At 41.3% G+C, this 27,417-nt stretch overlaps 2 protein-coding genes across 7 annotated transcripts in view; both read right to left on the bottom strand.

The window, feature by feature from the left end:
• LOC105920836 (potassium voltage-gated channel subfamily B member 2) overlaps nucleotides 1-7,836 on the bottom strand; it is a 32,018-nt gene extending 24,182 nt beyond the window's left edge. Inside the window, exons 1-2 of one of the 2 annotated variants that reach the window (XM_012856476.3) lie at nucleotides 7,047-7,836; nucleotides 5,140-5,896 (exon numbers count right to left, since the gene is read on the bottom strand). In XM_012856476.3, the coding sequence (XP_012711930.2) occupies nucleotides 5,140-5,724 (585 nt within the window). In that variant the 5' untranslated portion in view covers nucleotides 5,725-5,896; nucleotides 7,047-7,836. The remainder of the gene's footprint in view (nucleotides 1-5,139; nucleotides 5,897-7,046) is intronic. The other variant, XM_036137818.1, reaches the window with a different exon arrangement.
• A 14,167-nt stretch (nucleotides 7,837-22,003) lies between these two features.
• exoc3 (exocyst complex component 3) overlaps nucleotides 22,004-27,417 on the bottom strand; it is a 75,685-nt gene continuing 70,271 nt past the window's right edge. For all 5 annotated transcript variants that reach the window (XM_036137814.1, XM_036137813.1, XM_036137815.1 and 2 more), the window contains 7 exons: nucleotides 26,804-26,904; nucleotides 26,610-26,720; nucleotides 26,062-26,203; nucleotides 25,382-25,504; nucleotides 25,073-25,234; nucleotides 23,081-23,202; nucleotides 22,004-22,403 (listed from right to left, as the gene is read on the bottom strand). In XM_036137814.1, the coding sequence (XP_035993707.1) occupies nucleotides 22,199-22,403; nucleotides 23,081-23,202; nucleotides 25,073-25,234; nucleotides 25,382-25,504; nucleotides 26,062-26,203; nucleotides 26,610-26,720; nucleotides 26,804-26,904 (966 nt within the window). In that variant the 3' untranslated portion in view covers nucleotides 22,004-22,198. The remainder of the gene's footprint in view (nucleotides 22,404-23,080; nucleotides 23,203-25,072; nucleotides 25,235-25,381; nucleotides 25,505-26,061; nucleotides 26,204-26,609; nucleotides 26,721-26,803; nucleotides 26,905-27,417) is intronic.

The following is a 27,417-nucleotide window of genomic DNA, read 5'->3' as shown; positions in this document are numbered from 1 at the left end:
CAATATAGCTACATGCTTAAGTGAATCATGCAAGTCAGTCATTCTTAATTCATTTTTAATTAAATTCAATTTTATTTTTATAGCGCCAATTCACAACAAATGTCATTTCAAGTCACTTTTAAAGTCAATTAAATCATATCATACAGACAGATTGGTAAAAACATTTTCTATCTAAGGAAACCCAGCAGACTGCATTGCGTCTTGACAAGCAGCATTCACTGCTCCTGAAAGATTGTAGAGCTACAGTGGACAGTCGTCTGCATTGTGGCTTTGAACAAGCACACCTTACAGGTCCCTTCCCCTTGCTCTCTGCTGCGCTGCAGTCACTGTTGCCAAGTCCGCTTATTATAAGCGACTTTGGGCTTCCTTTTTTCTAAAGTCCCTTGTAAATGTAGGTTTTTTGGGCATGTTTGTGCTCTAAAATAAGTAAAAATATACACATTAGAGACCTGCTTACACTGCCATGCTACAGACACTTGAGTATAACTGGCTGAAATATCCCTCCGCCTCTCTGCATTCACACACACCTACCTATGGAAAAAATATACTAGACGCCTCAATACGTGCTGGAGCAGTTCCTGTGTCGCCGCCATATTGGTTGGGTCTTTTCTACTCTAGGCTGACATGGGAGCCAATGGGAGCAATGGCAGAGGGAGCAATTTTGCTCCTATTTTGTGCATTTTATGGTTGCAATAACTGTTGAAAGTAGATTACGCAGTCCAGATAATCATTTTGGGCTGAGATTCTGAAGATGAGTTTTTATGCATTTTTATGCGCTGATAGTATTGCAGATACCTAACTCATAAACCATACTTTAATGCTTATTAATTTGTTGTCTCTGTATTTGACAAACTAAGGCTGAATCACGTTGCCAAATGAAGTACCTTGGAATTACAGTGTCAGCACATGATGTTTGTATTTGAGGTTCTTCCTCTAACTGGAAGGTAATATCTATATCTTCAGCTCCTCATTACATGATCAACCTGTTCGCCTTCAGCTGAGTTAACCAAAAAAAACATTGTTCATGCACAAGGATTCTGAAGCTTATGGCTTTGAATTTTGTTATTGGACTATGTTTGTCCTTTCCCGCTGGTCCCAGAAGCTTCTCAGCAGGTCAGTGTGGCACGGTCCACAATTTGTCAAGATTTACCAACAAATTTTTCTATTTTTTTTTCTGATATAGGGATTAGATCGCATGGTAGCATCATTTTCAACAAAGCTTACAAATTAATTAAAGGGAAGCAACAACTCTGCTCTGATCTGGAATATTCTGATTCTAGAACTTACTATCCTACCTTTCTTTCTGTCTAGACTCACACCAAAACTTTAACCATTTAACCCTTGAATCACAGCGTGTCTTAAATGGTCAACAGGGGCTTCTTATTCCAGACAGACTAATGTTCTTCAGCACTGGCCCTTACAGGTGGACTTCTTCAATGTTCTATCTCGGGTGCCAAGATTAGGGTTAAGTTTGTTTTTAGGAAACACACCATCCCCTTACAGTGCTGTGCAGATCAATTTAGGTCAATGATCCAAAAACTAAGAGAAAACCTTAATCTGTTTTGGACTATCTGTAGCATCCAGTCAACATTGCGAAGGCCAGAACTGATGGTTTTATTAAAGCCATCTGTGTCATCAACCAACATAGCCCATTACATTAGAAAATGTCTTTCCAGTAACACAATCAATTACTTATTTTCCCATATATATTTCATATAACTCAAATATACATTAGACACAAATTACAAACCTTGTTCCCCTATCCCTTTTAACCTTTCCAAGATCTTTTCTCCGTGTTGCTGGTAACTCTTTGCAGTTTTCCTTTTTGTCTCTCGTTTCAATTCTAGCTGAGTTCTGTTACCATATGTCTGTTTGCAAGGAAGCTCTCAAAGTAAAAGTATGGAACCTCAAACCATAGTTACTATGCACAGAGGTAACTTTACCTTGCTGTCTCAGTGATAAAAGGCATGGATGATTTTAAACGTTCTCTATATCAGTGATGAGAATATGGAAATTGTTGTATTAGGAGATCACATTTTTCCTGTAGTTCACTTTCTAAAATCAGCCTGTTTTTAACAATCTTGATACTGCACTGCTGCTTTAAATTCAAATGAAAAATCCATGTTCAAAATTCGTTTTTTCAGCTACGACTTTCTGTTCAGCCTACCTTTGCTGTCAGTTCAGAACATTGTTTGTGGTCTTAGCTCGATCATCACTTTATTACTTGCAAGTCTTAACTGCTTTGAAATTTGTACAGAGCAATTATTTCTCGGACTGCATACATTATTCATGACAGTCAGCTTTAGATCTTTTTTAGAATTGGCAATTTTGGAAAATAAAATTTAAATTTTCTATTCTTGTTCCAATAACTCTTCTTAGTGCTTGATGTTGTGCTTGAAGTTTAAGCTTTATCTAATTGTATTTTCTGAGAACCTTTCTGGTTGCTTTTCCATTCACTCAGTGGAGAGCTGGTCTAACTTAAATTGCCTTGACGGGACGGATTGGGCCTGCGGGCTTGAGTTTCACACATGTGCACTAGGGGGACTGATTAAAATCTCATTCACAGATGGCCAGTAGATCCTTTAATATGAAGAATTAAAATGAGTCAATGTCACAGTAAAGTAACATACTTAGAAATAGCACAATAAGACACTGTGAATTTTACCACATTAATCTCCAACATAAAGAAACTATGCTAAGTAGAAGCGCATCCATAAGCAGCATAAATGCTTCAAATCACTGGATTTAACGTTCTAGAAACTCCCCTTCATTTCTCCCACTGACAGCAGCTGAAAATATTGGTTAACCCTTAAGAATAGGGAACTGCATTTGATCAATAATTGCTCCCAACAAAGTTAATTTACAGTAATGTCATCCATGGACAGTATCTGCAGACTGACTGCGAGGAGGTAAACATTTGTTCCATGCTGACTCATCGTCTGGAGAGGACATGGTGACTACTTTTTTTGCCCTTAAGATCTCTCACTTCACAACCTGTCTACTTGGAAACAATAATGTTTATCACCAAAAGGAGTGGCGTTCACTTTATGTTTACCCATAAAAATGGGAACTCCACTAATCGTCAGTGACTATTAGTCGAAACACAGGTTATTTGTATGAGTTAAACAGACAACTCTTGGTGGCTTAAAAAATCACAGCCACAGTTCCTTAACAGAACAATGGATTCGGCCTACCAAGGCACACATATATCACTCTCCTGTGAATTCAATTAAATTCAATAAAATTTTATTTATACAGCGCCAATTCATGAAAAATGTCATCTCGAGGCACTTTACAAAGTCAAAATCAATCAGATTATACAGATTGGTAAAAAAATTCCTATATAAGGGAACCAGTTGATTGCTTCAAAGTCCCGACAAGCAGCATTTACTCCTGGAGAAGCGTAGAGCTACAGGGAGAGTCGTCTGCATTGTCCATGGCTTTGCAGCAATCCCTCATACTGAGCAAGCATGAAGTGACAGTGGAAAGAAAAACTACCCATTAGCGGGAAGGAAAAACCTCCAGCAGACCGGGCTCAGTATAAACAGTCATCTGCCTCGGGGGTTAAAGAAGACAGAGCAGAGACACAACAAGACAGACAAAAAAGCACAGAAGCACACATTGATCCAGTAATCTGTTCTACATTAGATGGTAATAGCGGGTGATCTGTCTTCCAACTCTTTTCCTTCTTCTCTATATATTTAGGAGAAAAATGTGCAATAAAAGTTTAGATTGAGTTTACTGAGAAGGCTGTAGGCCAATAAAGCTAACAGAAACATGTTAGTGTTACACACATTAAGGCAGTCTAGCAGATCTCAGCACAGTTTGGATCTGAGCCTACCAATCATCTTACCTAATACAGAGAGTGACCCCTCTACAGAGGTGTAAAAGTGTTTGCCCCTTCCTGAAATCTTATTTTATTTTTGTATTTTTATCACATCTAAGTGTTTTAGAACATTAAACAAATGTAAATATTAGTCAAAGACAACACAAGTGATCACAAAATGCAGTTTTTAAATGAAGGTTTTTACTATTAAGGGAGAAAATATCCACTCCTACATGGCCCTATGTGAAATAGTGATTGGTGGTGGTAGCGTGATGGTCTGGGGCTGTTTTGCTGCCGCAGGACCTAGAAGACTTGCTGTGATAATTGGACCCATGAATGCTGCTCTCTACGAAAAAAAACTGAAGGAGAAAGTCTGGGCCATCTATTCGTGACCTCAAGCTGAAACCAAGCTGATCACATGTTTTTTATTCTAAAAGCTGTTAGAAAGGATTTTTTCACAGTACAGCATGGAGCTGAACGAAACCTCAGAGAAGATTTGAGCAAAGGCATTAACAGATAGCCAGGATATATTACACATACTGGGGGAATGGTGGCTTAGTGTTTTCGAGCAGCACACTTGGGTTCTGAGAAGGCTGCAAGTGCCCGGTTTGAACCCCACAGACTATGGTTCCCTGAGCAAGACCCTTAGCCCGATTGCTCCCCAGGTGCTGTAAAGCCGCCCACTGCTCCCTGGGGGATGGGTTGAATGCAGAAGATAAATTCTGTAGCAGTGACAAAGATTTATTTCTCTGCAGGGCAGAGGTATACACATTTTGCTTTGAAACTGTTAAAATGGCTTTTTAACGGGTAGAAATATGAATGGTACAGTTCAAATTTGTAGCTCTCTTTGTTTCAGACGTTCAAATTTTCATTCCTTCCAAGTGACAGTTTAGTTGTTTCACCACAGTTAGCTAATTATTTTCCTATTTGAAGTTGATGCAAACTTTAATCTTAGTCTGTTGTAAATTGCATGAGAAGAAATTAGCTGTAATCAAGGGGCCTAAATCTGGCACTGTAAGGTGTGGCCTGTGTTCTGGTTGGCAAAGATCTTCAGGAGATAAAGACATTAAAAAGCCAGTTATGAGTTTTCAATCTGAACATAGATAATTATATTAACTAAATGGAGTAGGGGTGAAAGTGGTTGTCATGGAAACTATTGATCTAAGTAAACAACTGTGAACTTTAACAGGTTTTCCACATGACTGTGTGGTACACAACCATCCTGGTGAAATCATTGCTACCTCTGAATAATCATAAAGGATCGTTTCAGTTTTCTCTACCAGCAGGGGGTGAGTGTGTGCAGCAGTTGTTACCTTTGCAGCAATAGAAGAACTGGGTTTCTCCAGGAGATCCCAAAGCTGCTGTCTTTGGTCAGGACAACAGCCCTGCTCCTCAACTTCTCCGTCCTTGTCTCTCAGTGTCTCAGCCTCCCTCCTCAGCTCCTCATTCATCTGCTCCTTCTTCTGGTGATACCGCGCCTGGCAGCAGGACTCCAGGTAGATCTCATCAATTCCCCAGTAGTCTAGCTCCTGGCCAAAGGACAAAGCGCACATCTCCTCCATCATGTGCAGCTTCCCTGTTCTGTAGAAATTGAGGATGGAGGAGAACGCCATTGGATGCCTGTCAAAGAAATATTCATTCTCACTCAAACTGTAGTCATCACAAATCTCTAGCAGAGACTCATGGGTGTTGCAGTCTCTTAGTCGACCCAGACGGGTGCGAGGCAGCCGGTCTAGTGTTCTCCACTGCACTTCATGACTGAGGCCGCCCACATTGAGCCGGACTCGCCGGGATCGAGCTTTGGTGCGGATGATATCGATTGGTTCCGGTGGGAGCAGAGGAGCCGTGGCAGGCCGGGGGTTGACTTTGGGGGCGCTGAAGTTCACTCTGTCTGTCATGCTGAGTGGGCTGGCTCCGTTTCTTCCTGGGAAGCTGGGTCCACTCTAACAGAGGTGTTTGTGAGTTGGGGCCTCTGTGTTTCCAAAGGATGAGAGTGTTGGATGGTTAGATAAGGCCAACCAAGCTCACTTCGCCGTTTTCAGGCTATCAGACTCCTGATGAGACCCATGTCTGGAGAACAAAACAGCACATGTGACATAAGTTGGACCTGGCACAAAAAACTAATTTCATTATCTTTAACTCATCTCAGTTAATGAAGAGACCGCTCTCTGTGGTATCTAAAGAAAACACTGACAGCGTAAAGTGATCAAACTTTGTTTTTGTTACTACCCAATCCATTTTAATATAGTAATACAGTAAAAGTCACTTGGCTGTAATTTTCTCTAGCCCTACCTTTTCTTAACAGGCTTAGTATGACTGAAGATGGCAAAAAAAGTGCCTGAAAGTCTGAATATACAACACTGCAAAAATCCAATTCTCACTTATAGGTTTTCAGCCAGGCTATATATAAATGCTGCTTTGATTCTGCAAGCCTGAGAGGACTCCATGGGGCTTGTAAAACTGAACCAAAAAATGTAGCTTAATACAATTACATCACGGTTGGTCCAGGGGGAATGATTATATATTCACACAGATCCAGGTTGGTTTGAATAGATTCTCCTTAAATAAATAAAATCATGATGTGAAAACTGAAGCTTATATTTACTGATCATCCTGTCTGTTATTAACTTTGTTTGATCTGAAAAGTTGCCAAACATTCTAAATCAGAAGCTATGTAAGGGGGCAAATGCATTGCTCTGTATGTGCGGTTTTATATTGACCTTTAAAGTCTTCCACCCCCCACAAGAGAACTATCTGGTTGTGTAACATCTTACTAATCCCAGGAGAAACCTAGGCTTCGACTGCCATGGCTCAGGTCTGCATTAATCAATTATAGCCGCTCTATCTTCTCCTGGGACATTCTGCTACATCATAAACCAGAACACTACGTCACGATGAAGAATATCAGCCCCAGCTCCTGCTGTTCACAGACAAACTACTCTTGGAAATAAACCTGCCATGTTTTCTTGTGCAGGTAATAAAACACATCAGGAAACATTAATTTCAAATTGGTAGAAAACAATTTAAAGATGCAGTGAATGCTTTTGATTTTGCTTATAAAAGCAGAATAAAGCCCTAAACAACAAGGAACCATGGCTGCAAGTGCAAATTTCACAGAGTGTAAGCAGATAAGATAGGAACCAGCCATTCAGATGGGCCAGGAACATACACAAAACTTTAGACATTTAAAGGCCCTCTATGGAGTTTGTGTACAGCCTACCTCTGCTGAATCTTCTGACAAGCCTAATGTATTACTTCCCAGGACATTCCAGTTTCCAGCCACTCCGTTCCCCTCTGGCTGCTGACCTGGGATTTTTACCAAGAACACGACGGCCGCTGAAAATCCACATTTCTGTGCAATGTTCTGTTGATGAAGAGCAGGACAAAGGGTACAAATATGCACAGCACACACAGGAAGCACCTGGCTCCAGCAACTATCGGCCTGAAGAAGAGAGGATGAACGGACAGCATGAGGATGGGGGCGGGGAGGGAGCTAATTGGATTTAGTAGTTCAGCACCAAGAACAGCTCCAGATCAACAGCTTGTTTCCAGCTGAACTTCAGCTCGCCTACTTTACTTTCTACTGAAGCAACTCCCACCACGGAAACTAACAGTGGAAGCAAAAGGAAATATTTTACGATGCCTCCTTCATTGTAGCTATGTAAAAATTGCCAAATACAAACTAGAAATGCAGATGCTTCTCAAATTATGAAAGAAAGTCTAATTATTTTCCTTCATACAGTTGAGATTGAAACTCATATATGACAGACTCACTAAACACAGAATAATTTGTTTAAAACATTCAGGGTTTCCTGCCCATTACGCTGCCTCGCCAAACTCACGCTACAGCCTCGCCAACATTCCAAAAAAACAAAAACAAAAAAAAAAACTAACTCGATATGCTTGCATGTTTATGTGACGTTAACACACAGTTTTTTACTGCTACCCGTTGCACACACACACGCTGGAGGGACTATGTCTCCCAGCTGGCCTGGGAACGCCTTGGGATTCCTGCGGAGGAGCTGGCCCAAGTGGCTGGGGAGAGGGACGTCTGGGCCTCCCTACTGAAGCTGCTACCCCCGCAACCCGACCCCGGATAAGCGGAAGAACACAGACGGACGCAATTTTTTGTTGTTGCTTTTGCGCGTGCATATAGTGAATGGCAGGGAAAAACCACATGGATACGCACCCCCCCCCCCCTCCGCGCAAATCTTGTCGTCGCATCTTCGCCCCCCCAGCTTCGCCAGTCGGTCAGCGCAAAAGTTGTCGTCGCATCTCCCCCCGCTCCACTCCGCCAGTCGGTCCGCGCAAAACTTGTCGTCTCGCCCCCGCCCCCGCCACCCCCACCCCCAACTCACCCCCTCGCCTAAGCAAATTCCTGCGGGAAACACTGACATTTATTTATGTTTGTCTCGATGAGTGGCTTACATTTACTGAAAACTGTTTCCACGTAAATTTGATTCCTGCAAAAAAAAAAAAAAAGTTGTAATTGTTTTGTTCTGGCCCTGCGATGGCCTACGCAGTCGTGGAGTAGAGTGCTGACTTGACACTTGTCCTGTTAAAAATAACCAACACCCTTCAGGAGAGTAGGCCACAAAAGGTCATTGCTGATAAAGCTTGGTGTTCATAGTGTGCTGTATCCAAGCATATTAAAGGTAAGTTGAGTGGAAGGAAAAAATCAGGTAGAGATGCTCAGATCCAGTGTGAAGTTTCCCATTAATGATGAACTGAGGAGCCATGTCATCTGCTGGTGTTGGTTGGCTGTGTTTAATCAAGTCAGCTCCACCATCTACTAGGACCTTTTAAAACACTTCATGCTTCTTTTCTACTGAGAAGCTTTTTAGAGATCCTGACTCCATTTTCCAGTAGGACCTGGAACCTGCTAACTGCCAACAGTACAGATGGCTGCTTTAATGAAAACTGCTACGCCCCACAACAATAAACCTTTAGGCTGTAATCAAGAGGAGGGACACCAGAGCCAATAATGCAGACAGGCTGCAGGCTGTTATTACAACCTGGGCCTCTTGAACACCTCAGCAGAACAACAGGCTAATCTCCAAGCCACGCAGCTGCAGTGATGCAGTGATTCATGCATCAGGAGACCAGACCAAGTATTGAATGCAGATATAACACAATACATGGACACACGTTTGTGTTGAAATTAATTTTTACTAGCCTTATTCAAGGTTCTAGTTAGTTAGAGCTGTAAGCCATAATTAGCATAACCAATAGACATAAACACTTGAAAATATATAATTCTGTGTGTAATGAGCTTAACTTATTAACCTATTTCAATTTGTGTGTAGTAAAGCTGTACAATTTTGAAAACAAAATTGCGATATATTTCAACCATAATTGCAATTATGATTTAATGTAGACCTTTCTCTGCAATAACCACATGCAACAAAAATGACTTGTAGATAAAAATGTTTGCAACCAAGGACTATTTAAAAGCAAGAAACTGAACTGTTTATATTAATCAGAATATTATTATTTAAGAGAATAGCATTGTGAGTTCGACATCAATCCTCATTGAACATATAGTGCAAAGTGCATATTATAATGCCCATTATATATTCAGAAAAAGGGGATTTTAGAAAAGATTTGTCTGTAAAAAACTGCAGGCCTGTAAAAACTCAAACCAATCCCTGCTGTGGGGTCTGAAGGGCAGGGATTTGTCATAGGTTTGGTCCTGCTCTCACCCCTCTCTGTCCCTCAAGTTCTGGGGACATCACCTCATCTATTGGTTTTCCCACACGCCATGATTCTCACGTGCTCACGTAACGCCAGTGTGCGTGCTTGCTCCTTGTTAGTTTCTGCTTGCTGGTTGTGCATGCGCATTTCTAGTCTAAATATATCCAGTTAGCTTCGTTATTAGCCATTCGTTGTAGCTCCACTGCTCACACTGTATACTTTGAACATGGCTGAGAGTCCCTAGAAGCAAACAACATACAAATTTATGAGAAGAGGGAGGTCTCCTAAGAAAGACCAGAAAGAGATTTTTTTCACGCGATCACCCGGAGGTAGGGTGACCAGGGGCCCCTGATTTCCCGGGACAGTCCCTGTTTTGGATGACCTGTCCCCTGCAAAAGCTGTCCCCGGATATGTCCTTGATATCAGTGTATCATGATGGAGTGAAAAAAGTTTAGCGCAACAAGAAGTATTTACCCAGCGTATCTGAGCCCCCTCTGGCATTGCATATCGAGCAAAACAAACCAACCCCCAGACAGAGATTGATCAGTGTCATCTTGTCACCCACCACTCAACAAAATCAGAGACGGCCCCGATTTTGATTAGAGAAATCTGGTGACCTTACTGAGGAGTGGAAGAGCTCCTCAGGGTAAGGTGACCAATAAGAGTGTACATGCGCAATTATTCAAAAAAGGGACTTGGGGTCTGATCACTCTTTCCTGAGTCCAACTGAAATCTTTGCAGAGTATTTGCGCTTCAGTGCCTACAGGCTCCTCCAGGAATGGACATGCCTTTGCCAACACTTCCTTGTGCAGATTTTAGCAAAATAGTAGGAAAAACTAAGGGTTAGTCAAAACAGCCTCATTTCTTGGAGTAATTTGTCAGAATTTTACCCAGGGTAACAGCTTCCAAGCTTTCTCAAGTGGAAAAGTCAGCTTATGCAGGGTTTTACTGCAGAATTTACTCTGGTTTTCCACAAACCCTGCTTTGTGAAATGGGCCCTGGCTCTGTTTGAGGTGGTTGTGCTGTTGGAAGGTGAACCTCCACTCCAGTTTCAAGACTCAAACAGTTTTTAACTATCAAATCTTTCCAAAACACCAACCAGCTTGAAACTGCTACACCATGTTCAACTATGAGGGTGATATGTTTGGGATGTTAGCTTTCTACCTAAAATTGTTTTCATGTGGCCCAAAAAGTTGATATTTTGATTTAATTTGACTAAACCACCTTTTCCATACGTTTGCAGCGTCCCCGTGATGTATTATGCACTTCAACGAGTCAGCCTTGCTGCTCTTTCCAGAAGGCCAAATTCATGCAGTGGAAAACCGATTTTTACCGTGTGGACAGAATCCTCCATCGGATGGTGAATTTCGGCTGCTCCTGCTCTCCAATTATTGCTCTCCTCATTAGAGCCATCAGTTTAGATTTAGAGCCATGTAAGTGTGAAGTTGTGCCATACTGTTTCCATGTCCAGATGATGGAATAATCAGAACTCTGGGAGATGTTCAAAGTTTGGGTTACTGTTTTAGAACCTAATCCTGCTTTAAACCTCTCCACAACGTTCTCCCTGACTGAGGAAAAGGAAAAAAAACAAAAAAAAAAAACACTGGTCCAATGTCTTTTAAAACCTCTGAGGCCAGAAACAAAACAGCTGCATTTATGAAGAGATTATATTTACTAATAAGAGGACTACTCCAGGTAATAAAATGGACTGGATTTTATTTGAGAAAAGGAAAGGGGATCTGGTATTGCCAGGTATGCTGTGTTGGAGAAAAGCATGGGACACTGCTTTTCTTACATTTACTGTACTGAGAGATGGTAAACATGAGACGCCTGTGATCTCTCCTAATAAAATAATTACATGTTCAGTATGCCGACTTTTCTTGGGAAGGAATCTGCTGTATTTTTTCCCCAATTTGAGGGGAAGTTAACTACAATACCAACAATATTTTCTTTACAAATAGAAATGAATGGAATGGGCAGGAGTTTCAGAGAAACAGGTGTTTATTTTGTCCCCGTGGCTTTCAAACCCAAAATAAACATTAGGGCAAAGATTGGTCCACCCCAAAGATCCAGTTCCCCGGCACATTCATTGCAATGTTGTGTGTACTGTTAAGTGCCGGTAGGACTGTGACCAGTTATACATTGGATAAATAAAAGCAGCCGCTAGCCATCAGGATGGCCTAGCACACAAGACCAACACCATTAGGCTGAGGATTTGTCAGTTTACACTCATCTGCAGGCCAGTAGTCTCTCTTTCTGGGGTGAAGATGTTCTCATCCTGGATAGAGAGGAATGTTGGTTTGAGAGGGGGTCAAAGGGAACAATAATCAGCCAAGAACTATTGGTTGTTCGGCTAATGGTCCTCATTATTATGGCCCATCTCTTGTTCATTAAAGAGCTTAGAAATAACCCTTTACTCGATATAAGCATGAATCCCCGGTGGAAGATGGAATTATTCTGTCTATGCCCCGACATCCACAGAGGGAAAAACTACGAAGATGATCTTCCAAAAAGTACCTGTATCAACTTAAACTACAGAGTGCACATCGAAAACATTTTTTTTAACAGTTTGTTAGGATATCAACAAGGTCAAGTGGAACGAGCTGTTTATCCCAGAACTGCATGGCACACTTAGATGGCACTGACCCAAAAGATTGGCACATATCTATCAGATACCACCCCGGAGGTGACACAGCTTCCCTGCTGATGTCACAGTTTGGATGTGTACCGCCCTTGTATGGGTGTGTCCCGAGATCCCTTTATAATGTTTGTGTGATGAGCACTCGAGGCCTCCTGCCGATCAGGGGCCCATCAGCGCTGGTGTGACTGTAACTATTTCTCTGTCTTTACCTAGATAAAATATAACTAAAAGCATACTTGTCTGTTTTATGCGTCCTACATTCAAGGTAATAAGTAAGTGGGGGTCGCCTGACTGGGTAAAACGGACTGGGTCCACCGAGGGTGCTTCACCGTAGACACGGCACGGTGAAACAGTAACAAATTGGTGTTTCCTCCCGGACCCAAAAGGCGGCGTACCACCTTCCGTTTTCCGGCCAGGACGTCATTCCGGAAGAAAAACACACAGCTTGCGGCCGCACAAAAGGTAAGGAGATTTCATTCATCTCCTAGTGTCTTTTTCTTCCTGGAAGGGCCGACTTTTTGTATTCCTAAAGGCAGAGAAAGGTTTGAGGATAATTGTTTGCAAACGTGTCGATAAGAACTTGGGATTTGCGTGCGGTCACAGAGGTGAAAGTCCGGGAAGCCTTGGCGAGGCTTCTGAAAATACTGTGTACCTTGAGAATTTAGGGTTTAAAAGGTCCCCTTGTTAGGCACAGAGGAAAATACGTGTTCCTCTGTGTGTAGCATAAAAGCGGCCATTCTGACAGGCACGCCGTTACGCGTGGCTTCTTAAACATTATGTAGCCTAGAAAATGTGGGTTTAGAGCTCCCTTATTTTCCGCGAGGACGAACATAAAAATCTTCGTTTTTGCGGTAATATAAAAGCAGCCTTTTTCGAAAAACGAGCGCGTATGAGATTGAGACCAGAGGTACCTACTGAGTTAACTAAAGATTGGCCAGAGAGTGTGAGTGTGAGTGTGTGTGTATGTGTGTGTGTGGGTGTGTGAGACACGTTACTACATTGAGCCTTTGGAAGTGAAGGGTAAGGGTGCACCTGTTTAGGTGACATATAACCTGCTCATCCTGAGTACACTGGCTCATTGAAATTGCCGTGTAAAAACACAATAATAAGGCACATAGGAACATAATAAGTTTTGGTGTCTGAGAGATAAAAAATAAGCTCTCATTGGACCGGGGTCAGGACGCTGTCCCAGCAGGTTGGCCAAAACGTGTGAGTGCTGGAATGGCTGAGAATCAGGCAGAAAATGAGCTCCAGGGGTGTTCTTTAGGAACACTGCTGGAGACAGGAAAAGGGAGCATAATGGCAAGCTTTCCACACAAAGATGCTGAAAACCATTTAAAACAATTTGAGGAGTGGTGTGAAAAAATGAGGGGAGACGGGGTTTTTGGCGATACAGAGGAACCTCCACCCGATGCCCAAATGTGCACTTACTATTTGCAAATGTTGAAAAATAGACTAGCCCAAGCACAAGTAGAAACGGCTGATGCAGGTGAGTTTGCTAGAGAAAAATGCCAAAAAGAGGAAATCAAAATAGCAGGCTTGATAAAACTAACTGAACATTATTTCAGCATTTGCTTCTCAGGCCTCGACAAACAACAAGAGAGTGAAAATCTGCAGGGGGGTAAGGGAATCATCTTCTTTCAAACAAGAAGATAAGTACACAGCTCCTGTTATTCCAGAGATGTCTGCTTCTGGCGCAGCCGCTGGTATGCAAAACAATCTGTGTGGTGATAGTGCAGAACTGTTATCCAAGGCCAGGAGTGTGGTGACTTCATCAGACCCTTCGGTGACACACGCGAATACAGGGAGGAAAAGGGCCCCAGATATAATCTGCATTCTAACAAAACTGATCTTTCTTTACCTGCAACGAAACAAAGTGTGCAACTGCCATTGTTTCAGACTCACAGTGCTACAGGACAGGAGAATGCAGCTGGTTACAGCCCTCTTTCATGTGCTGACAACGTTCATCTGAGGCACATGTTCCCTGATCCCAGAAAAGGGGCGCACCTTTGGATCAAAGCATTCGTGGAGACTTTAAGCGGGTATGTATTGGCTATTGGTGATGTGAGGACTGGCTTATCAGCATACCTGGAACCACAAGAGGTACATGCGGTTGAAGGTTCTGCTGGAACTGACGGACTAGGAGCAGCTGCCCCTCTGGACCCAGTAGCACGGCAACTTTGGAGCACACTGAGGGCGTTTTATCCGGTAAGTACGGATTCTGGCCTTTTAAATGACACTACACGTTGTGCAGGGGAGTCGGCTTCAGCATATGTGAACAGAATGTTGAAAGTATGGGAAGACCAGACGGGCTCTTGCCCGTTATCAGTCACGCTGCAGCAACTCTTTAAACAAGCAATGTTAAAGGGCCATGCACAGGATGTTTAGCAGAACATGTATAGAATGGTTGCGAGTTATGATATGCCTTTAGATCAATGGATGGCAGCTTTGGTTCATCAGCTGGATATAGATGAAAAAAACATGAAGCAACTTAGCAGTGATATACAGAACTTAAAACAACAACTCGTAGCTGAACAGCTAAAACAGCTGAGAGACAATCAAAGTAAAAGGAGGAGAAGGAAGAAGAATGTTGCAAAAGCTCAGATGGTTATGGCCCCGACACCTGTGTTTGGTTCAGACCAGTTTGTGGGATCCCTCCCTCCAGATGTCCCATTTCAGATGTATCAGAGTCCTCCATGGGGACAAATTCCCAGCAGAGATACACAGCAGTACAGAAATCATAGAAAGGGACCAACCAAAGATTATGATATGCCCTTGTGCTGGACGTGTGGTTACCCAGGGCATTTTGAAAGAAGCTGCCCTAACCGTCGTTAGCATCTGACCAGCCCTTCCTCCCTGTCAGAAGTAAAGGCCTGCGTGTGTTTGTTTGTCTGAATGTCGTCAGTTTCAATGTATCTGTATGTATGTAACTGTATGTAACTGTACGTATGTATGTATCGTTTGTAACTAAACGTTCTTCTGTGTGAATTAATTAATTCGGTTAAAATTATTGTTCATGGTTTCAAAATGATCATTTGTTTTGGGAGAACTGCAGCTCCGTAATTCAAATGACATATTAAGCATGGACTAGGTTAACAAAAAGGTAAAAGTAAAAGAGAGATTTAAATAACAAAGTTTGTTTTTTTTAACATTAAATATCTGGCCAAATTAAATTGTTACACTGAGATATGCTAACGTGTCTTAAACAGAAAATATCCCAGGGCTGTAGGAAATACTTGGGACTGGGGATAAAGTTTTTTTAGTTTGGAGCTTAATTATGCATTACAGCAAACAGAGGCGTTGGGGTGTATTCAGTTATGCTATTAGATTGCGTTTGGCTTGTGTTTGTCAATGAATTCATGACAGCTGAAATAATAACAGAGTAAAAGCTTTTATATTGTAATTTTGGAACATTAATAAAATGGCAAACAGCATATGGGGAGCATATGGGTGAATGTTTGGGAGAAATGGAACCGGATGGGATATGTTTAAGGGGAGATTTTTAACTAAGGATTTTACAGCTGCCTAAAAAGAAGAATTTAAGAGCACTAAGATATACATGATTTTTGATTTAAATAGATGAGACAAACTGTGCTTTAAACAAACTGTATGGGACTAAATATGGTTGCTTTTCTAAGGGTTCTGTATTAATTTATTTTATTTCTTTTTACTGGGGATTTGAATGCAGCTAATGATAAATTTTGAGAAGTGTCAAGATATCACAAGGCCACATTAAGCATGTCATCGGTTACAAAAGCAAAAGCTGATGTTATTAGTTATGCTGAGCTGAGGCAAGCCTCAGAGGGTCAGTTTAACCTGAAACAGGACAAAAGATAAAAGCCACCTTTGTTCCAACAGAAGACTCTGGAAAGTGAGCTCTTTCAGGCCGTATGGTAAGAAGTCATGATCTAAAATGGACGTGCAGGGATTGACAAAAGTGACTAAATTATGCTACGTTTAACAAACTTATGAAAGGTAATATTGAGACCTTCTAGGCAAGGCAAGGCAAATTTAGTTATAAAGTACAATTCAGTATTCAGTATCCTTCTAGCGGTAAAAAGGTGGCTTTGGAAATTGTTAATGTACCCCTTCCCACTGCTGCCCTCTCTACTGACTCACATTAACATTTCTATCCTGTTTTCTGCCTTTTTCTTGCAAGGAAACCTGGTCATATATAATTGGAATGTGCTAACGGAGAGATTTTAGTCTCTTTTTAGGCATTCTCAGAGACAAGTTAGTACCAAGCGGTGCCACAGTGGTCCAGGGGACGGAGAAAAAGGTGATGTACTTGACTCCTGCCTAATCCAGTTTTTAATCAAATTTTGGACCAAAAAAAAAAAAAAAAAAAAATCAGTAATTTTTGCAGAAGCTGCATAGAGGTATAATGGGGAATGTGATGCTACAAGGTTAAGAGAAATGTTTTTTATTAATGAACTTATACAAAGAGGTTGAACTGTCTGTAAAATATTTTGCTTGGATAAATTTTTAAGGGATCAAGATCTGGGGTAAAGGTGAAGAACTTCAAGAATAATTTTGTTTTAGAGGGAACGATGTGGTTGATTTTGTTTTGAGACAGTTTTCTTGTAATTTTTGTTTTGTTTTTTTCTTTCCAACTTATTTACACCACACTACGGATGAAGATAGACAATTCTAGTATTGGAAAATTTGATTTTGGACAAAATCCATATTGGCAAAATGCTGGCAGAATTCCTTGTGGTTTCAGACACAACGATTGGAGAAAGAAGATTCATGGACAATGATCGTCCTGGAACGATGTTGTGCTGTTGAACTGAGACATGAGGACTGAAAATGGACAACTAATTGCGGGGGCAAAGACAGAGGCATCGGATAACCTTCAATGGACCGCAACACGAAACAAAGATGAGTTGGCAGACACCCCTTCTGCATTTCACATCAAATTTTCCTGCACATAATTAAAACACAAAACACACATTAGAAACATACACATTGGCGGATGCGCTTAGAAGAAAACTTTCAGATTAAAAGCAATCAAGATTATTATTAAACCCCTAGGATGTTAATTGTTTTAAGTCAGAGCTGTTATTGGCGAGCGATAAGAGGGTCAAACGCATTCGGACAAGTGGTACTGGTCTGGAAAAAAAGCTGGTAGAGATTTTGGGCCGCTGATAAGAAGGATTTTCTTTTACTTTTCTAACAAAGTTTTTATTTAAATCATTTAAAATACATATAGATATGTTTTGGAATTTATTAACCCCACAGGGGGTTTTGAATAAGATTCAAAGAGGCACCTTTAAGATACAATAAGCTTCATAAAATACATCATGCATGAGAAGAAATAGGGGGGAACCGCTAAAAGACATCCATTTTGCACCAAAATATTAAGTTACGGGATGAGAGCATAGAGCAGCTTAAGTAATTATGCTAAACCTAAAAGGTTTGACAACTTATATTAGGGATTACAGTAAGGGGATTACATAGAGGGGCCGTTTAAACGTAAAAGGAAAGTGGATAAGAACAATGTATGCTATTACATCAATGGGCGATAATTATGATCATGAAAAAACTAGTGGGCGAAAAAGTTAAAGTAGGCATTACAGCAACAGTTAATAGCATAAATGAATGAACGAACGAGTGAGCAAGCTAATTTTTCAATATAAGCAGAATAAACTCTAAACCTTTTAACCTTGTTCAAGCGAAGGAGAATTTGTGAGCACAGCATTTACTGGGTATCTTAAAGTAAGCAGAGGCGCAACTAAGAAATTAATTATTAGGATGTGAAGCAACACAAAGGTTAAGGACTTGAATGGATAAAACTGCAAGTTTAGAATAATGCCTTATTCTAATAAATAACTTGGGTAAATTAGGGATTAAAGCACCAGTGTAAATAGTTTGGAATTGTACGCAGTTACCTAAAAGGTGTGAGGAGACTTAACAACTATCTGTTTGAACACAAAATAGCACAATAGTTGTTCTTTAACTAAATGTTAAAACATCCAGAAGAAAAAAACACATAAACATAGTTTAGCCATCTATTAACCTAGTGGTCTTTTAGACCAGGATAATCTAACGATCGTCCTCTTGTACATGCAGAAAAGTAATGAGGTCAATTAGATTAGTTGGACACTTGGTATCTGGTCAGGACAGCAGAAGTGACTCCTGGACACAAGATGATGATGATAGGAGGATAACAGCTTCAACATGATATCAGTGCATGAAGGTTGGCTCGGAGGAACATCAGAGCTGCAATGGCATCAGACAGTGACACTCCTGCTGTGCTAAAAACCATCTTGAACAGGACTGTGCATGACTGCTTTGCTTCACAGGTGATGGAATTCAACTACAAGGTTTCACGAACATGACATGGAGAGGTTGGCGTTAAGGAAACGCACCTAGAACACACTCTTGGACTCTTTGGGGTAAATGGGCTCTAAAGGGGGACACTAAAGAGGAGATAAACTGAAAGCCTGGGCTTACGACGAGAGACATTTCAGACAGGGGGTGTGGACACCCAGGAATTGCTGCTGTGGTTTGAAAATGTCAGAGATTTGTCGGAGGTGGTGGAGTGTTTCGATGACCCAGGCGCTTGGAACCAGGTTGGACCAAGGAAACGACGTCGTGCTCCCACAGGGATTACCTGTAACCTAACACTGACAGTGAACATTTTTGTTTTTGGGTTTGCTGGGGTTGCCAAAAGGAGCATCAGAGATGACTTTCTCTATCCTGACCAGGTTCACACTTAAAATGCAAAAAACAAAATTATAGAGGCCAAAACAAATACGGACACAGAGAAGTGTTTATACAAAGAATTCCACTATTCGTCAATTTAAGGTGCAGATACTAAGGCTAAACAAAGAATTAAAAGAGGGGCAAAACTTAAAGCTGATCATTTACCAATGGGTAGTCAATATTTAAGAGGGTTTAAAGGAAGTGCACAATTTCTTGAATAATTACAACAGACAGTGGTTGATGAAATAAAAAAGGCAAATTCTAAAATGGGAATTTTAATCTGCTGGGACAAGATTTATAGGGATTTATACTGGGATTTATAGATCACTGGGTGATATAAGATCACAAAGGTAATAATAATAAATGAATAATAATGTAAGAAAATCACTCGGAGTAATGTCTGCTTAAAGTTTTTCAAGGATAAACTAAACACATGAGAACAAGAATTAGATACTTGTTAAAGGGTTGATTTACTTGGGGATATAATTATGCTTGGATGTATTATCAATTAAACGAATGTTGAATGACTGAAAAAGGTTTAAAGACCTAGAGCAGTATGGAGCTTCTTACATGGTCAGGGGGCGATGTGTTTAATAAGCAACAATGACTTACTGCTCACAGCATACTACAGTTTAAAGGTTTGTTTCAAACAAGATTCAAACAGGGGGACATAAGATAAAACCAGGGTCGCTTACAACAGCTGTCTGTTAAAACAAGCAGAAGTGATTAAAAAATCAAGAATTAATGGGGTTAGAATTGCTCTTCGCGTCAGGTGAAGGGCACATTCAACTACAAGTCTTTTGGGTTGATGCACGTCAAGCTGAAAGTGATTCACAGAACTACTTCCTGTCTCCGCCCTGGGCTACACCCACTTCCGGAATAGCAACCAATCACAACTCCGTGTGGGCGAGGGGCATGCACACACTTCCTTTCTCTTAGCTGAGCTTTTCAAAATAAGACAAGAAGTACATAGGGCTGCTTCTTATTAATATCACAACATTATTCTGCAAATATATATAGTGGAGCTTTCTTTTACAAACTTAAGGGTTTTTCTGTTGGACTTTTTAGAAAAATGTGAAGTATTTTAGAGCTGGTTCAGTAAGAAGTTTCTGAAAGGTTTTAATACAATTCCTTGTGTGCTAGATAAATTGAGATGAACCGTGTCACAGTAGCCATGAAACATATGATGATAAATTTCTATTGCAGAGATCTTTTCAACTGTTGGACATTGTAAGGTGAGACACACATGGGAAAGAATTATAGAGAAATGCTGCTGCAGATAAGGTTGAACTTTCAGATTTCTCCTTTTATATAAGAGTAGTGCAAGATCTAATGATTACAGTAAAGGAGGTTAAGCTAAGAGCATAATAATTGTGAACGGAAATATCTGGATGTGAAAGTGTTTGAAGAAGGTAAATGACAGAAGGATTGGGAGTCTTGATAAGAACACTAATTACACCTTGTTTCTGTTATCCAACAGTAAACAAGGCCTGGTGTCTGCCAACCATCTCAACAGAGCATTTTACTGGGGATAAAATGCTTATTGCCTGAAAAAGGACAGGACACTCATTACCATCCAACTAAATCGTTTTTGTCCATGCTGAGGAATAAGAAGAGGACTTAAGAAGTTTGGGAGTACATGCCAGAGACCTATGATTTTTTTATGTTTTCTTCTTTCTGTTTGCCATGAAGGAGCAGTTGCCTGAGAACTCTGAGCTTACCACTTATGCGCGAATAGATTCATCTCTGCCACGTGCTCAGACTGGCCTGACGGTTTTTTTACTTGCGTTATTGACGTACAGACTATTTTTATATCACAAAACTGATTTTTTCCTTTCTCTTCTCCACTGACTTCCATCACCATGTTTGATTTTATGTGTTATGACGTTTATACTGTGATGTTGCCTTAAGTTGATCACTATGGTTTTATGATTAAGAATGAAAACTCTCTGTTACAGACACACACACCAAGACCTACAGTTCTTGCAATCTTTTTGCTTTGTTATATAGAGAACCAGGATCTGATGGCTATCACAGATCCATAAATTATTTGGTAAGGCTAATTTTTAGATTCAATACAGGGTGTCTTCTCGCTCAGATTGGCCCAGAGCGGGATTCCCCTAGACTGGGCTCTATTGGGTTTTTTACCATTTCTTAGAGAGATGGGGTTTTCCTGCTTGAGGCTCAGCCCGCCCTCTGATGCCCCCTACTGGTACTCTTGGATTTGTGAGGACGTCCATGTCCATGTCACAGTTTGGATGTGTACCACCCTTGTATGGGTGTGTCCCGAGATCCCTTTATAATGTTTGTGTGATGAGCACTCGAGGCCTCCTGCCGATCAGGGGCCCATCAGCGCTGGTGTGACTGTAACTATTTCTCTGTCTTTACCTAGATAAAATATAACTAAAAGCATACTTGTCTGTTTTATGCGTCCTACATTCAAGGTAATAAGTAAGTGGGGGTCGCCTGACTGGGTAAAACAAACCGGGTCCACCGAGGGTGCTTCACCGTAGACACAGCACGGTGAAACAGTAACAAGTTTAAGATCGTATGATAAACAATAAGGAACAATAGACTGATGGTGGATCTCCAAATGTAGAGTTAAAACCTGTTTAAGATGCTGGCCACTTTCCTTTCAGCAGACTGAAGGTGATGGGGTCTGTGTATGATCACTGTATCGTGAAAGTGAAGCTAGTAAAAACTTCAGGTATGATCAAAACATTTCCATCTTAAAAAAAGCATCAATCTAATAAGAATTATGTGAACTGCCTCTGTTAGCAGTAAACATTTTTTCCAGATTCTTTTTCAAGTGGAGGCAATACAATGCAAATACAAAGAGAAACATTAAATAAAAGTTAAAAAGTGATGTTCATATCACTGAGTAAAACAGATAGTGTTGCTTAGGAGCAAGCTGGATTTGTTGGCTGTCAAGGATTGTTTCCCTATGCCCTTTTAACATCTACTTGTTGTGTTTCTAAGCCTTTGCATCAACAACAGAGCGGCAACGAATGCAGATGGACCTGTTTGTGTTCAACAGAATCTTCACATTACCTGTGTAATGTGATGAGAAATGTGAAACTGGAGCAGCAGGGGCATCGCTAAGGATTTCACTAATAAGTAGACAAAGGGCAGGCCAGTTTATTGGTCAGCTTTTATTGAGTTCTAAGGAGTTTTTAAAGGAAGCACGGGTCAAGTTTTTATTTAAACGATACAAAGAGTAGAAGGAAATCAGATGAGAACAAGCCAAATGATCACAGATACTGTTTGAAAAAATAGCTTTCATTGTGTTATCGTGATTTAACATAGGTTTGGCGTCAGGCTGTCTTGCTTTATTTGAGCAGCTTTGCAGTTGCCATGGAGGTCATGGTGGTCATAGTTGTCATGGTGATGGTGGGCACAGTAATGTCTTTGAATATGGGTTGTGTGGAACCAGAGTAGGATACTTTGTTCTCACTGAGGGTCCCAATGATCATTTGCCTCATTTCTCTGCTGGCATCGCCGCGCACAGCGAGCAATGCCTGGATGTGATCCTCCCTGTGGATAGAGAGAAAGGCCTTTAAAAACTAGTTACACTGTTGACATTTTGAAACTTCTCATCGAGAACCTTTAAAAGGTGGTATGGAGAACAAGTCCCTAAACAACAGGTTTAGACAGAAACATGCTTTTCTGGCTCTCTTGCAGTAATTCAGTTCAATTTTATTTATATAGCACCAACTCATGATACATGTCATCTCAAGGCACTTTCCAAAGTCAAATTCAATCAGATTATACAGATTGGATCCGATTTTAGTATTCAGAGATAATGTAAGTAATTATCTCTTAATATCTGCAGACTGTTAGTCTGCAGATGTTGTTGAAATTGGAGAGCAGCATAAACTAACCTTGCGGCTCAGATGCGGCACATCATTTTGTGTCTGAGTTTCTAACAACTTTAGACAGCTGCTGTAGCGTTTAGGGCTGAGGACTGACTGTTCTACTCATTGTGGTTCCCGTAATAGAGGTTGTCTCGTAGCTGGAGTCCTGGTATATAGATGTTTGAAAAAGTTACTGCTTCACAGTAAGACCAAAAGGATTGGTCTAAGTGCTGCTACAGTTTCTTGGTGGTTTTAGGGGAACCATTAGTGTTTATTCAGTGTTTCAGACAGAAGGGTTCAAAGGTTGGGACCTGAACCTCGGCAGAAACAGTGGCGGTGTGCGTGTGTTGGGCCCACCTGATATCAGGGTATTTGGAGACCAGGGTGGTGACTTCCAGGAAGAGTAGTGTGGGGTCGGTCAGCTTGAACACTTCAGCAATGGCAGTGATGGAGCCACAGAGGCGGTCTGTGTTCTCGCCCTACAGGTGGAAAATGGAGTTAAACAATCACTGTTCTATCTCACTTCGGAGACAGTCGCTTTTTCACTCTGCTCCAGCTCTGCCCCCCCCCACACCCCCCACACTGCTGCTGTTTTTTTGTCTTCCTGAGCACTTTCTTCATATCACCCGAACTCTGAAAACCATGGATCTGGTCAGCTGGTCTCTCAATGCTATTTCAATTCAATTCAATTCAATTCAATTTTATTTATATAGCGCCAAATCATGAAACATGTCATCTCAAGGCACTTTACAAAATCAAGTTCAATCATATTATACAGATTGGGTCAGATTTATGCGACGGGAAGGCAGAGAAAAGAGGACCCGTCCTGTCCTGATGGGACACATTTTGTGGGATACACCCTAGATTCTTGGAACAGGTGGAAAATGGTGTGTGTTTCACTTTTGTCAGTCGAGGACGTGGAAGACATATACATGTTTGGATTCATGATACTTGGATTTCTGCTAATTGGAATCGATGGATTTTTTATGTATCGGCAAATTCAGCGGATGTCGGTAGCAATTATGACCTTAATCAAGCTACCGGGTGCATATGATGCAATCACTAAGGCCGTGAACGAGAAGACCCGTAAGTTGGAGGAGCAGAGCCGCAAGCTGGATGCGCTGGAATTCAGGCTGGCTACAGTGGTTGAACACAGATGAGAGATGGGTTAAAATCTGGATGTGAAATGTGGAACAAAGCCCAACAAATTTGGAATATTGGATTCGCCACGTGGAGCCAGCGATGAAAGTACTTTAAAGCTGGCGGAAAAGTTGGTGCAGCTTGTTCTCATAACAAATTGTGTATTTGGATTAGGCTTCCCCTTATCAAAAAACTCCCCTGGATGTTATGGCGAGACAGCTCAGAGCTGCTCCCCCTACTCCCTCCTCCCCGCGGACATCTGTGGATGTGTTCTGAACTGTGGCGCCGGTTGATAAACTTTTCCATCATATCAAGGACAATGGCCCTCTGGACAGCTTTCATGAAAAAAAAAAGAAAACATCTCTCACCCACACACACACACACACACATAACTGATGCCCACTAAAATATATGAACTTCATGAGACTAGTCTCCAAGGTTAACCCTCCATAAATGCTGTCTCGTCATATGTGCTTTTCTTGTGCAAGGTTTTTTTGATATCTCAAACTGTATCCTGGAATAGGATAAAGTGTGAAATATGTCTTTTTTTCCCTCTCCCTCCCCAAATGCGGCTCCTATCTTTCCACAGAGTTAAAGGCAGCGCGCTATGGTAACCGCGTCAGGCGGGGTCATCGGCAGCAAGGCCTCAGTAAATTGTTCCCCCGAAATGTTTGTGATGTATGGTTGATGGATCCATCTGGGATTATTAAAGTATTTCTGATTCATTGCAACAGACACTACCGATACAATGGTGGGAGCAGAAGGATTTAACTGGCCCTCCTCAGCTGCCATTACTGTTTGCAGGAACTGAACCCACAGTCATGCCGAACATCTTTTAGCTTCCGCTTTCTTTTTTGGTCTTTAGATTGTGATGTGATTTTTTTTTCTCTAGCCAAGCCCTGAAAGACACTGCTCTATCTTCTCTGGATGAACTTATCATGCTGTCCCAGTATAGCGGGGTACCTGCACCTTCCAGGGTTTTAATGTCTAAAGCGGAGGCAGGACCTGGGAGTTTTAGAGTGTTCTGAGCCCATTCTGGTCTTTACTGTATTCTCACCCTTTATCCACATCATATCCCTGAATTTAAATCTAAAGAGCAGAGCAAACCAACGTTTGTACACTGAAATCTTTTCTAGCAGGGCCATGTCTCTCAAATGCTAGTGCTTAGCAGGAATAAAAGCGTGTAAAGACGTGGAGCAGGGAACTCACCGCTGCCAGTTTCTTGAAGAGGAACTTGAACTGTTCTGCTTCTTTGATCATCCTCTCTGCTCCCTCTTTCCTCTCGTCAGCATTTTTAAAGGTGATTCGCTTCTGAATGACTGCTTTCAGGTACTCTACCACCACCCTGCGCAAGGCCTCGTTGGTCATGTCCTACAAACAGCACATCCAGCAGGTCAGAGCTTTTTAAAGGAGGAACGACCTACTTCCATAGGCTGGGTTATATCTCACTCATACCATACCAAAAACACACACATTTAATTCAACTGCTAAATAAATCCTTTGTCAACCTCTGCCTACCTGATTGAAAGGTTTCTTGACCTTGTTGAAGTCATTGAAGTAGTCCTCCACTGTCACACAGATGGTGTCCACAGAATGAGAACCTGCCAGCCACTTCCTTGTCAACAGCTCATTCAGGTGATTCTGGTTAATGAAAAACAAAAACAGTCACATGTAGGGGGATCATCAGAAAGGCGTGATAACTGCAGAACAAAGCAGAAGTCAACTCATGAGCCACAATAACCTCTCTGCAGGGAGAGGGACTATTAGTCAAGTGACAAAGGAACCATGTTGTTTCGCAGCAGGGCTGATGAGCAAGAAACCAGGAACCATCAGGATGCAAGAACACCAACTCACTGGAGTTCTTTGTTCAAAATCACAGGAACTATAGAAAGAACAGTACTTTTCAATTCAAATTAACATTCTAATCTGTCTGAAGATACATTTCATAAGTTTACAAACATAGGGAAGTGAATTGTAAAGTATGCTGGTTACCTTTTAAAAAGACTTGCACCAGGTTAGAAGGAAATGTAACCATTTGCGAAAAATGACATGTTTGATTTCATCAGGAAACCAAAACTAAGTGCATTTCACCAACAAAGCAGTAATTACAGCCCCAACCATCAAACTCAACAATAAGAAACGTCTCTGGGCTTAACCTAACAGTCCAACTGGCCCAGTTTAAAGCCAGTAGTTCTTACCTCAAGGTCCAAGAAGACTTCATCCAACAGAAACTGACAGCCCTCCTTCACTACTTCACCAAGGGTCCTCTCAATTGCAATGTCGCTGTCAAAGGGCTCTGAGGACTGAGAGTACTTCCTCTTCAGACTGTTGATGGACTCTCTGAGGAGCCCGGGGGGAAAAAATATCACTGAAACAGAAAACTTACACATATTTATAACTTTCATATTTAAATTATTAGGGACTGGGACCTGAGCTTGATCACCTCTGAATTGGGCCGATGAGGCTAATGTCTGAAAAGGCCAGCTGTGATACCTTTCACTACTCATTAAAATGCAGAATTTTTCAAGCAAATACAAACCCAGACATGGTGTGATGTGAGCATTTAAATGGAGAAAATGTGGATTCTTCCCAACCAATCATGGCAATAATATACAATAATACTGAAATAACAGGATTTTCCAGTATGGTGAAGCCTAAGACTGGACAAACATGCTTCCCATTATGCCACAGTGGCTAAAGGACCCTTTTCAATCCACATCAGTCGATGTAGAAAGTGAAATCTTACTTGAATGTCTGACAGTTGTTTATGATGGCAATCATATATTGGATGTAACACTGAGGCAGTTGTCTGTCTTTCAGATGTTCCTCTTTATAGGCAACAACCTCCTCGCGATACCTACATGGAACACCAGTTAGCTCCACCAGCAACCATGTCGAAATATTTACATCTCATGCTGTTAAAGTATTTGATGAAAGTACCTCATAAGGAAAGAATTCATCTGTTTCAGACAAAGCTTAAGAACCTGCTCCTTGAAGTCTCCATCTATCTGGGCAGCAACTTGCAGATTCTGCTCGAACATCTGATGAAGATTTAAAGGAAGACATGTTAATACCATCAACAACATGGCTGTCAGATTAATGGCTCTCTCTGACTGTCTATGGGTATATGTGTGTATCCATGCATGGTTGTTTGTTCGGTGCACCCCTGTGTTGTTCTGTGATGGCCTGGCGACCAGTCTAGGGTGGACCCCGCCTCTCAACCACAGAATGGTAGAGATAGGCGGCCTGCAATGTGGTTGGCCTGAACCTGCCATTAGGAACGAACAGTAGTGATTGGTCACAGTTGTTCCAGGCCTGCAGCGTTCAGAGATTGTTTTTTTAACCTCCTTTTTCTGAAAACATAATGTATTGACTACTGTCAGGATGGAAGGAGCATTTTACCCAGCATATCAAAGAGTTTCTCAACAACTATAGTTTTAAGGGGAGGAACACTCAAAGCAAGAAGGTATCAAAACCGTCTGGTCTGAAAGAACAGAATTGTCCATGAAGAACTTTTTTTTAAAGGTTCAGTTAAATCCCAGAACATTAAAGTA

Source organism: Fundulus heteroclitus, chromosome 6, assembly GCF_011125445.2.
Source record: "Fundulus heteroclitus isolate FHET01 chromosome 6, MU-UCD_Fhet_4.1, whole genome shotgun sequence".
Taxonomy (NCBI): domain Eukaryota; kingdom Metazoa; phylum Chordata; class Actinopteri; order Cyprinodontiformes; family Fundulidae; genus Fundulus; species Fundulus heteroclitus.
This window is presented reverse-complemented; position numbering and strand designations above follow the sequence as displayed.